The sequence below is a fragment of the Seriola dumerili genome, unplaced genomic scaffold, assembly GCF_002260705.1.
Source record: "Seriola dumerili isolate Sdu_G_001 unplaced genomic scaffold, Sdu_1.0 BDQW01000478.1, whole genome shotgun sequence".
Taxonomy (NCBI): domain Eukaryota; kingdom Metazoa; phylum Chordata; class Actinopteri; order Carangiformes; family Carangidae; genus Seriola; species Seriola dumerili.
The window spans coordinates 2,296,469-2,309,303 of NW_019174733.1; the positions used below are offsets into that span (position 1 = coordinate 2,296,469).

The window sequence follows — 12,835 nt, forward strand, 5'->3', positions numbered from 1 at the left end:
TGTGTTGAGAATTATTGTTTGAAACTGCTGTTTCCAAAGGCAAGAATGGAAAAAAAACAAACAAACAAAAAAACATGAATATTAGTAGTAGCTATCCATTTCACTATACACCTTACTCTCTATGCATAATAATGTCTGTACGCCTCTTGTGCAGCATGAGTAACACTGGACTTGAGTTAATTTGTTTAGCATTCCTACTTTCAGTCTCTCATAGGAGATATTCAGTGTAAATATTTAATAATGTTTAAGAAACAATTACCAAATTAACCTCTGTGTTTTGTTGATAGTAACTTAACTTCTCCATGGTGTCCCACAGAACCTTTACTTCTGTATGCTTGAAATTAATCCACCATTGTAATTTCCTTATGTAATTTCCTAGGAATATGTTAAAAATGTGAAATATGTAGAAAAGTACAGAAATTACCATAAAGCATTGTTATTAGATATTGTTTTTCATGTTTTATGTGTTAAATGGGTGATACATGAACAACTGTATTCATCTTGTTTGCAAAAAAGTCACTGAAAAAAAGAAATATATAGTATATAAAGATGAGTTACAGTGACGTTATTTATGTTTGAAGTCAGCACCATATTTACACCATATTTACAAGCAATTCTTGCAAACTTATGAAATGTTATGAAGTATCAAAGCATGTTTTTTGGGCTGTGAAAGAGGTCCTGTATCTTACTGTCTTTTACTTGTGTAAGCAGAGGTGTCATACAGTAGTCTTTGAGTATTATTTCTCACAGTGGGAGACGGAGAAGCTTTAAAGGAATATAAACACCAACTCCTCACAACATACAGTAAACTGTTATTGATTTGTCAGAAAACCCCCGCACTATCTAAAAGCAGAAGATGCTGTAGTTTTTCTTTGCAGGTTTACTCAGACATAGAGATGATGAAGAGGCTACAGTTCAAGTGTGAATCAACAGTCTAAACAGCAGTGTGGATCGGTCACGAGGGCCCAGAGTTGAAGAATGGTGTACTGATGGAGAAGGGAAGGATGCCGGCTTGCCCAAGCTAAATAAATAATCTCTGGGCTGCAGGATGGCAGGAGTGTGGGAGGAGGTCTGCAGGGAGCATGGAAACAGTGATTAGTAAAGTGGATCCACTTAAAGAAAATCCACCCTCATTATTTTTCCAGACTTCTGTGATAACTGATTCACATGCTATTGCACTCCCTTGTTACCACAACTTTTATAAAATATTATATAAGAGCAAACATTGCATGTGATAGATTAGCATCTTTTAAACAAGTGCATAATGACTTAACAAAGATGAACACAAAACATGGCACATGCATATTTTATAAGGCTGTTCTTATTCTCTCCATGTACTTTTTATTTCATGTTTTACTGAACAAGTGAAACAATTTACCAGTAAGACTGCAGAGCATGAAAACTAATAATTTCTCATCACTGAATTCACCATTTAAACTGGATTTATGAAGCTGTCTCTTGAAATTTATGCAACATTGAATATTTGAAACATGGGGACTAGTGAGATGAGAGGGATAATTTTTGTAAATCTCATTTTAGGTCTTTAGACCATTTTGTTGCGACAGCTGGATACTTAAAGCATGCAACTATGAAACTACTTTATGGACAATGTGGGTTCTCGGGGCAGAAAGAATTATGACAGATAATAACATATCTTTCAGTGGTGTTATTCAAAATCAGAAAAACAAAATGCGCCTGCTCCACTCCACGTGCTCATGTGAAAAAACACAGAGTTCTGTCATGTTTATAAGGGAGGGCAATGACCTGTCCTGTTAGGTGCCTACTATGACACCCTGATGGCTGAACTGAAGTGACCACAGTAGTAACAACAGCCAGCTGTGCAGCAGTAAGCACACACGGGCCTTCTCACTGACCCTTGTCTGTATAAAGGAAATTATCAGTATCACACACATGGGAGCTCATTTCTCCCTCTTACTCTCTACTTTTTCACGTGTGCCTGATTGTTAAATGTGTCAACAGCAGCTCTGGATCTCATTCATGTACCGTATAGCAGCAGGGAAGCCGCAGGAGAGCTTTAATGAGCAGCCTTTATAAGAGCAGGTTTCTGTCTAACAACTGTTCACATCCAAATGAGCAATTATGGTCCAGCAGGACTGGTCTTACATTCCACTACACAAAGAGGGTCAGACTGGTCATAGAGGTATACACTATGTCAAATCTATAGACCTATTGTAGACATGTGCTATAAATTATATACCACCATAACTAGTCTATATATGGCAAACCAGTCCTTTTTGGTTGGGTGAGGCAAGTAACAGATACTGATCAATAGAAATCCTATCAACTCTGAGGATGATGGGAGGAATTCTCCAAGGTGCTGAAAAGTGTCCCCGAGCTCATCCGGGGGAGGAAACAACGGGACACACCCGCCTGAGCCCATTGGTACAACGTCACGCGCAGAAACTACCCGAGCGAGGAAGGTAAATGAATTACAGATGAGAGGAGGAGGAGGAGAGATAGAAAGCTGAGGATGCAGGTTCAGAACAGGTTCACGTCAGAAGCGGCTACACTTCGATGAAATACAACTTCCAGCGGTCTCAGTCAGCTGACAGCGAGGAGATGCGTCCGCAAAAGCTTTAATTCGACCCCCTTAACGTCCTCCTCCTCTTCGTCCTCTCCTCTCCTCCTCCTCCACCTCCTCCTCCCACCACCAGCCAGGAGCATCCCGCACACTGATCTCACTCCGACGGGCAGGCAGGCAGGCAGACAGGCAGACTGACACAAGCCAGACACGATGCGTGGATCTCCCCGACATGGGACAGCCGTGGGATTTATAGTGCTGCTGAACGCGCTGCTGCTGCTTGCGACGCAGGCTGCAGAAGGAGCCTTAACGGACCATCTTCTGGTTCAGTTGCACGAGGACGCACAGGATGAGGCGCACCAACTTGCAACACAACATGGGTTCCAGAGTGCCCGAAAGGTAGGGATGCTCTGATAAAGCTGCCATGCATTGCTGACACTATAAGCTTCTTTTTTTTGCCTGTCTCTTGACAAAACCGAACATTAATGAATAATTTATTATTGCAAATCAGAATATTCACATTAAGTGCTAAAACATAAGCTATAACATTTGTATCCTTTCATCGTAAATGGTCAGTCACGTTGTATTTAGCAACATACACAGTCCAGCAGAGAAGATGCTAAGAAGCTTCTCAAGCTTTTCCTCTTATGTGACTTCATTACACTTCTTCTTAATTTGATGACGTCATTCCTACTAAAATGCAGGCCCTAGTAAGCAGGTTGCCCATTGGCTTATGGCCCATTGGCTATAGACTGAAACTCTGCCCAGGCCAAATTCATTTATATTTTGAAACAATGAAATGATCCCATGTCAGTGTCCTGCAGAGCAAGAGTAATCTGTGAAAGCTGCTCTTTAAAAAACAACAAAACAAAAGAACAACCTGTTTTCTCTCACAACATGAAGTTGTGGTGTGATCTCATCCTAGGGAATTTGATAGATTTCATCTTTGTGTGTTTAGTCATTAAATCCCATTTTAATGGGTGAGAACAAGCTTGTGTATTTTTGTTAAATTGCTTTGACTACCTTGTTTTGTTTAAAGGGGTATCCTTTTTTTACATTAACATTAATCAAAAACACACCTTTCTCTCACACACAGAGCACATATTGTATTCACACTGCTTATCGTGACATACATGGCTTCCCCTGCAGACATTTACTCACCTGAGACAATACGTCTTATTAAAGAGCTTGACAAATGCAGCACGCATCATAACATGTCAAAAGACGTTAACAAGCCATTTATGGCAGACCAATGGAAATGATTCCCTGACAATGTGTATGCCTTGTCACATGTCAAAATAAATGTGTGGGTGAAATTGGCTGGAGCCTTAGCCAGTGAGGCGTAGCAGTGAGCAGAGGGGTGCTCGAGCTGCTCTGAATGAGGATTTTTTCTTCTTTTTTTTTTTTACCTCCACAATAATAATAAAAAAAAAAAATCAGTCTGTAACTCATCATATTGTGATATCTGTGTGGTGGCCGTGCAGCATCACCAGTTCTGTGATTGCTAGTTCCTTTTCTTGTAGGCACTAGACCCCCACCACCCCCCACTCACACCCCCATCTTCTGCCTCCCTGCCTCCCAGGTTATGTAATCTGCAGCTATATTTGTCTTGATGGGATATGCATCATTAAACAATGTCTGTGTTGTTTGAATTATATTCTGTTGTTGCTTAATTTACTAGACCAGGACACAAAACTGCAAGACACGTCCAGATGTGAACTAAAAGAGAGATAAAAGAGGGAAAGAGAGATAAAAGAGGGAAAGAGATCTGCAATCAGCCAATAAAAAAAAAACTTTATTTCTAAAAGAACATTCAATGGAGGTAGGCTACATTATTTCTACTTGTGTTTTTTGTGTTTGTGATTTTTCCTGGTAGAATTAAAGAGCAGTGTATATACGAATAATCCTCTTCCTCCCATAAGAATTTCATTTTCACATTAGATGTGACAGGCACATCTGAAAGCATTTATTTTGAGGATTGACCTGCACCCTGACTCTTACTAAAGCATAAGGGGGTCTTTAATCTGTGCACAGTGCCAGAGGGAAAGCTCTGGATGATGCATCTCATTTCCCTGCCCTTGTGATTTATTATGGTTGATTCCAGCACTGTTCTCTAGTGCCTTAAAATAGACCCTGGGTGAATGCCAGAGAATCAGTGCCCTTTTTCCCACCTGGAGGATGACCTGCTGTCCTTCTACACTATTTATGATCTATGATTTTGATTTGCCTCACATACACTTTCTGATTGCTACCTCTGTGTTTGTTTTGTCTCTGCCTCTGCTTCTAAGCCATCTTCCTCATCTTTTTTTTTTTCTTTTTTTTACGCAGCTTCCCTTTGGAGAGGGGCTCTTTCACTTCTATCCTCAGGACACTTCAAAGAGACGGAGCAAACGCAGCACCCATAGCAGACAGCGGCTCCAGAAAGACCGCAGGGTAAGAAGACACGCAGAGATACACACTGAGAAGAAAAGACTTGTGTATTTCCTGCATACATGTGCCTATAGCAGCATGGTCACCCCATTCACTTTGCATGACAGTGGTTATTCTGAGGCTACTTATGTAAAATACAGTGGGGAATCAGGACTTATATGTTGGATGCACCTTGCAGAAAGAAAGTCATTCACACGTTTTTCTATAGTCTCTTCCAATTTTGTGACTGTCTGAGCTCCAAAGGTTGCTACAGACTCTGCTGAGCCAGTATCTACAAAAACACATCAAAGCAAAAATTATTGTTGCCAGTTAGGGTAAACAATAGTATGGAGTGTGAACTGTGTTCAACTGTGTGGGTTTTTTTCTGTACTGTACTTGATGATGTCAGGAGCACCAGTTGAACAATGACTGACAACAGTTATCAACAGGAAATCACCCCACCAATCTTCAGGGATCGTTTCCTTCCACTAACTGAACAAATAAAATGAAATCTTTGGAACTTCTACATAGAAAAAAAGTCTCTAAAACCTGAACAACTGCATGTGACTATTACTGAGTTGATATGTTGAACACAAGGACAGAAAAACACTGTCACCGTTTGTTGGTCATTGCTGTTGGGATACACAAATAGACACTTGCATGGCCTGGTCCCTATTTAACTACAATGTCCACATTCAGTAATACTATCATAGACCTTTGGTGCTCTCTGACTTTCTTTCTGTTTAGTCTCATCAAAAAAGGGACTGTGTTTTTGCTATCAGGGCAACTCGAAACCCTGTGGACTGCCATTAATTCAATATCCAGCTCTAAATCACTCACTAAAACTCTCTTTTAGAGGCTTGCATTTTGCTGATAGTTTTTTCTAAAATTGAATGTATTTGCTTCTTATGCTCCACTTTTGTATTTTTGGATTGTTGTGAAGACAACAACAACAATATGCAACAATATATTTTCCAGTATATATTTTTGGAAGTGGGGTGATTTAATGAATACTTGCAGACTTTATCTTCATAATAAGGCTACAACTATAGATTATTTTCATTAGAGCACATGTGAGAAAGTAGATTTTCATTATCGAATCTGCTGATTATTTCTCCATACATAGAATAGAATACATAGAAAATAGAAGAAAAATGTCCATCACTATTACCCAGAGGTCATGGTGACAGTTGCTTTTTTTTGTTTCTGATCAATCAGTTCACAACCCAAATATATTCACAAGGAAAAGCTGTGAATTCCCACATTTCAGAGGTTTGCACCACTAAATGTTTGCCATTTTTGGCTTGAAAAATGACTCAAATGATTGATAGATTGTCAGAATAACTGTGGATTAATTTTATGTCGATACACTTTAAATGAAATCGAGAAACGGTTTCAGCTCTACTTCATAAAACAAACAAGAAAGATGTGCTGTGTCTTATCCAAATAAAAGCTCTGAGTGTTTAGCTCTGTCCACCGTTGGGGGTGGTGAGAGTGGAGGTCTTGCTGCAGACAATGAACTAACCTCTCTAATTGCAGTTGTGAGAGGTGCTAATGAAAATAAATGCGAGCCACTCCACCGAGCTAATGCAGCTAATGGAAGTGAGACAGCACGGAAACGGACAGGTCCACATTCTAGATGCTGGGTTATAATCAGATGCTTGACATGCTCATATGCGACACTGCAGTTATTGATTTCTGCGCATCTCTGGAATGGATGAGGTCAGCTAGTCTGATTTAATGTCACCTGTTTGTCATTCTGAAGTGTCTCCCCCCACATCTTTCAAGATAGCATGGTGGACACATTTCAGTTTTACACCTGCACTTTTGTCATATAGAAAGGGACTAGCTTTTTGCATTTGAGCATTTATGAAGAAAAAAGTATACAAATAAACACAAAATAGCATTTTTAGGGTTAAAAAAGAATCTCACCTTTTGAAGTAGTCTATTAAATTAGTTTTTAATTTACAGGAGCCATTACACACTCATTTAACATACTTAAACCATGTCTAATTGAGAAGCAGCACTGAATGTACTGTTGGATGGATTTCTTTAGTGTCCCAGGAGCCCTGTTCTATGTTGGACTCTATTAGTGAATCGTGTTGACCCACTTCTTACTCACCCACTATCTTTTCCTTGTGTCTCTCTGCATCTTTCTCTGTGCTTACTCGTCCTTGTCCTCTCCTGTCCTTTTACATCTCAAGTCCTGCATTGATTGCAAATGAGACGTCTATTTATCCACACATCCGTGCCGTCACCCTGTCCATCCATCCATCGATCCATCCATCCATGATTCCTTCTGCCCATTTTTTTTTTTTAACATGAGATAAATGCATTCAAATTCTATTTGAGGCACACTAAAGGGGGTGAATAAATAAACATGGGAAATAGAAAATTGAATACATCTTTGTGAATCAGCAGTGTGCCTTGACCCTGAAGGACACATGCCTGGGAAAGCCAGGAGGGAAATGAGGACGAGGAGAAAGGCAGCACAGCTCTTTGATTTGAAGTGAACTGGAGTGTTGTGAGTTGTGAGCAGGCAAAGGCGGAGAGTGATGGTAGTGCATGGGCACTGTTTGATGTTGTGAGTGGGCAGTATGACATGCTGTCTCAAGGGAAATACCAGCTCTCCTGCCAAGTGATGGAATAAATGGATGATGGATGGAGAGAACGGGGGGAAATGGGAGGATAATGTAGAAACTGCTGGCAGTTTTCCTCTGAATGTGAATTAAATGATGTGACGACAAACGTAATATGAGGCTAATTCAAAAATTTTAAAAAATTAAAAAGCAATGGTAAAAATATTTTCACCAGTTTAGAATCCTCCAAGACTGAATATAAACATGCAAATGTGGTTTCATTTTTTCATGACTGACTTGTCATTTAAAGGACTAACTGATGTGCTAATTTACTGTGTGTGTGCCTCCTGATTGCTTAGAGTATGCCATAAAAGAAAGATGTGGATGAATAGGCTTTGGCCATTTTAAAAGGCCGTCTTAAGTGTTGCTGTGCTCTCTTATCTGTGGTGGTAAACACACCGGACAATGGCTGTTTCTCTCAGTCACACTGGAGTGAATTTGCCAAGGGTAAGCACAAGAGGAACATTTAGCCAAGATGCATCTTTGAAACTGTTTATTACCACCACAAATGCAGGTATAAAAATGGAATTAAAGGTTTTTTTTTGTCAATGAGGCATCTAAGGTATAGATTTATTTTTAGTGTTGACAATTTAATGTAGAAAAAGTCTATTTTCAAGCCTTTCTAGTACACACACACACACACACACACACACACACACACACACACACACACACACACAAAGAAAGACAGGGAGAGATAGAAAAGGACCTAAACCTTCAAATGAAATCATTGTCCTTGAGACTTTGGTGACAAGCAGATTGTTGGTAATAAATTTCAAACTGAGAGCGTCACTTCAGGCTCGGTTTAGCCATACTGCCAGATTCTAATAGATTAAATGGCTCACCCTTCCTTTACTTCTCTTTAATCTCACTTTTTTTTTTCAAATGCGTGTAGGTGGTTATTTGATGAAATTCGCTAAAATCTCACATGGCATGGAATGCAGTTTCAAATTAGAATGGCTGAATTGATAAGCTATACTGTCGATCTTACATCTACTGACAAACATGAAGGCGGTAACATATTGGGAGTGGAATATTTAAATGTAGCAGAAATAAAAATACATCATTCTCAAAGACACCCAATCATTTTGCTGACAGCCTTCCCCCAGCTAATCAAGCAATCAAGCCTAAATTTCATCTAAGACATTTATCCCTATCATTTATGTGGTCTGTCCTATGTTATCTTCCAGTGCTTTACAGTGGTATTGCGGCAGCTTTCAGTAAGCATATGTAATCCAAAACACAGCTGTTCATCCGCCTGTGTGTCTTTGATGATTCAAAGAAACACAAGTGTATTTGTGAGTGTAATTGCTGCAGCTTTCTGTTGAAAAATGTACTGAGAGGAAAAAAAATCTCCACCATTTGTGTGGCAGGTGAGTTTGGAGGCCTTGGCTCCAGCTGCAGCCCTTCTGATTAGGAAAAAAAGAATAGCCCCTTTGATTTACATGATGCTCTGCCTTCTTGCTACAGTAGAGCACAGCTGGGTTTGCTGATTTCCTGTGCTGAGAGTAGTACGGTCCTGCATCTCACCCATCATGAGAAATACGATTTCTAGTTTAACTTATGTGCTCTATCATAGGCGCTATTGTGCACCTGGGTTTGATGGTTGACTGACCATGATCTGATAATTCTTTTGCTTTCTTCCTCAGGTGAAGAATGTCTTTGAGCAAGAGGGTTTCAGTCGTCAGAAGCGAGGTTACAGAAATATCAATGACATTGAAGTCAACATGAGTGACCCGCTATTCACCAAACAGTGGTATCTGGTGAGTAATGAGCCAAGCAGCTGTCTGCCCGCCGCCTGACCTTTAGCACCAACCCACATTCTTCCACCTTAATTACTCAGAGGCCAGGCATATTCCCCAACACTTTCTGAATCAATGTTGTTATTCATTCTCTAATTAGCCCAGCCGGTACTGTCTGCGCCATCTCATCGCTGCATTCATGCCGCCTAGTTTCCTCCCCACTTGTTTACCCTAACTGGCAAGCATGACTTTTATGCCATGGCAAGCTTGCTGTCAATCATCTGGCAAGTCTGATGAATGTGCCGTATCGCTGACATTTACTTCCCCTTCCTATCACCTCCACTATCCCACCCCCAAGCAGTCCTTATCCATAACCTCCCCTTTCCACACACATTCTCAACGTTGACAAATTTACTAATGGTGGCTCACCTGGGTGCCATGAGTCATGGATGTTCTCCATATTGTCTGAGTGACTAGATAAACACAGGCCAGGCAGACGGGACCCCTGGGCTTGATCTTAATGTGGCTGAAGCTTGGCAACTGGGCTACACGGGCAAAGGAGTTACCATCGCAATCATGGACGATGGTGAGTATAAAGTGCTGTTGTTTTGTACCCTGGGGTGTTGTCTGAAAGCACTCAATTATACCTGCACATATCCATTATAATAATTAAATGAACTACTTCACTCACATCCGTTTAATTAACAGTACAATGACTAACGAAATGTTACTTTCCAGAACATGTACGGTGACCACTGATAAGGCTGAATTTATTGTAAGGAATATGTACTCATTCAGTCTGATTTGTTACTCTCTGTTTAAGGTGACTAACTTGCTCAGACTATGATGTATAATAAGACAAACCCTTCCAGAAAGTGTATGATGAAAACCATGTATTTCCAAAATGTCAAAACATTTCCATTTTTTCTAAGATGTAATAGAATTTTGGAGTTAATAAAACTTTTTTATTGCATGCTGTGCCAACTTTTATTCTGAAGTATTAGTGCTACTGTATCACTAGTAAAATGTCAAAGAGCAGAAACCCAATGTGACACAAATATAAATGCAAGGCCTTTGTCTATTTACTGCAAATTTTACTTCTAATATTTTTCTTAATGCAACTTGATACACTTATCATGTGTGATGGCCCAAAACCCAAGGTGACATGCTTGGATTTCTAGTTTAGATATTAATTTCATGATATAACTAGAAAAGAAATGGCAACTCATCACATTTAAGAAGCTGGAACTAGAAAATTTTGATAATCTAAATTCCTGGCGATTAATTTTCCGCCAATCAATTCATTAACCGACTAATTGTTTTAGCACTATTCCATATCCATTGTTACTGTATTTCTTTTTAAATTAAGACAAAACTAAATAAACAGGAAACTGTGGTGTAATAGCCACAAGACACTTAAGGTCATGCTATCCTCCATAAAGCACTCCCTCTCATACTTAATCATTTATTATTGTCAACATTTCAGGCATCGACTATCTGCATCCAGACCTGGCATCAAATTATGTGAGTACATCAGTGTTATTGAATTTCATAACACTCATTTCTTTGAACTGCTGTTAATAAGTGAAGCACGGGTTCAGGTGGTGGATTTCACAGGCTTCATGTGGCGTGCCATTGGCAGTGACAGGTGCTTTCCAAGTTGCCTTCATGGCTGCCGAGTCTCCTTGTATTCCTGGAGGACGCAGAAACAGGCAGACGGCCAGCCAAGCTGTTTAATGTTAATGCACACTGCACTGTGGCAGGCACAATGGCAGGCCGATCTGTCACAAGCAGAGATAATGCCAGGGTAGTTGGCGCTGCATAATGTGATGCTCTATCTCCAGAATACTGATAAAACCTTAAAGGACAAGAGGGATTGCTAAATGGAACAAGGAAATGCAGAAGGCTTAGTTTGATTTGGCTATAAAGTTTGCAGTGTCGTCAGTGTGACTTCATTGTGCTGTCATTGAACCCAAGGATGCATAAATGCAAACTCTTCTGTCAAAGAAACGGAGGCGGTGTGAACAAGTGAGTCATGATTCTTTGAAGAAAACAAAAAAAAAAAACCCTTTTAACAATTATACCCATGCTTTTTTTAACAAGAATTTTATTAAAAAGTGCCAGTAATTTGCATACTTATCTCCCCTATTAGTTAATATATTGTCGCAAAGAGATAATGAAGATGATCTCAGAGCAGTGTGCTCTTTGTTTTGCTTTTCCACCTCAGCTCATGTGCACACTGTGTGATTAATTTAAATGTGGCTTGCATAAGTGTTTTTTTTTCTTTTTTAAAATCTTTCTGTGTACACATATCTGTTCACTTACCACCATGTTTCCCTGCATTTGCATGCTTCTTGCCTGTGAACAGAGACGAGCCTTGGCCCAAAAATAACACTCAGCCTCAGCTGGGGTGATGCAGGAGCATGCTCCACTGGATTGATGGATCATGCTGTGCATAGATCTAAAGTGTGTGTGTGTGTGTGTATGTGTGTGTGTGTGTGTGTGTGTGCGCACGCGCGTGCGTGTGTGAGTGGGAGCGTGTGTGAGAGAGGGAGATAGAAAGAGGGACACTGTGTATGTAATCCTGTTTTGTTACTGTCGTCATGGTGTTTTGCAGATCCACAAAGACCTCCTCCTGCTAGCTGAATAAAAACAAAAAAATGAAATAAATGTCCTTTTGGGATCATCACATATTTCAGTTGGATTTGAACTGATTGTGTGGTTATGGTTGATCTTTGTGTGTATGTGTGTATCTTTTCTGGACAACCAAATGTTAGTTTATGTGAGGGCGTTGGATTATGTGCTTCTTGTTTTTTAAAGATTTCCCACTTCGTGCAATGATCATACTGTAACAGCTCATAAGATACATTTTGATACGGTGAATTAATTGTGAGATTGTGTGTGTCCTGAAATGAGAAATTTCTAACTTAGTAGTTCAATTTCATGGTACATTTATCTGCAAATGCCAATAGTTATAGTAGTTTGAATGAGTTTTATATAAATAAATACATTTATACAGATTCTAGTATTATACCACTAAGTGATACAATTGCAGATATAGTGTAATGCGTATTTCCTATCTTTAACAGATCACAGTACTTAATATCAGATGGTGGCAGTGGTAAATATCACAGAAGAAATCTAATTGTCTCTATAAAACAATTATCGTGTTGAGTTTGACCTAATTCCTCCACAGGAGCTATGAGTGTGCAGGTATTCTTTCTGTGTCTATGCTTGCCAGCACCTAATCAATACTGGTATTGTGTTTGGCTGCTACAATATTTGAGGGATTTCAAAGTAACGGGAGCAGTGATCAGTGGATGACCTTTTTCTTGTCTTTCTCAATAAGAATTGTGTGAAAGGAGCAGAGGTATAGTATTGGGTTTTATGTCCCTTCTGATGAATACGTTGTTGCAAGTGTTGCTCTCCACCCCTGAACACCCTGGGAAGTTACCATGATAAAATGCTATGATGTCACATTACCATGAAGTTCATCTCATATG

At 39.7% G+C, this 12,835-nt stretch overlaps 1 protein-coding gene across 1 annotated transcript in view; it reads left to right on the top strand.

Moving 5' to 3' along the window:
* The first annotated feature begins 2,476 nt into the window (after positions 1–2,476).
* pcsk2 (proprotein convertase subtilisin/kexin type 2) overlaps positions 2,477–12,835 on the top strand; it is a 31,037-nt gene continuing 20,678 nt past the window's right edge. The window contains exons 1-5 of the mRNA XM_022763609.1: positions 2,477–2,941; positions 4,871–4,975; positions 9,240–9,353; positions 9,810–9,918; positions 10,819–10,856. Coding sequence (XP_022619330.1) covers positions 2,756–2,941; positions 4,871–4,975; positions 9,240–9,353; positions 9,810–9,918; positions 10,819–10,856 — 552 coding nt within the window. The 5' untranslated portion in view covers positions 2,477–2,755. The remainder of the gene's footprint in view (positions 2,942–4,870; positions 4,976–9,239; positions 9,354–9,809; positions 9,919–10,818; positions 10,857–12,835) is intronic.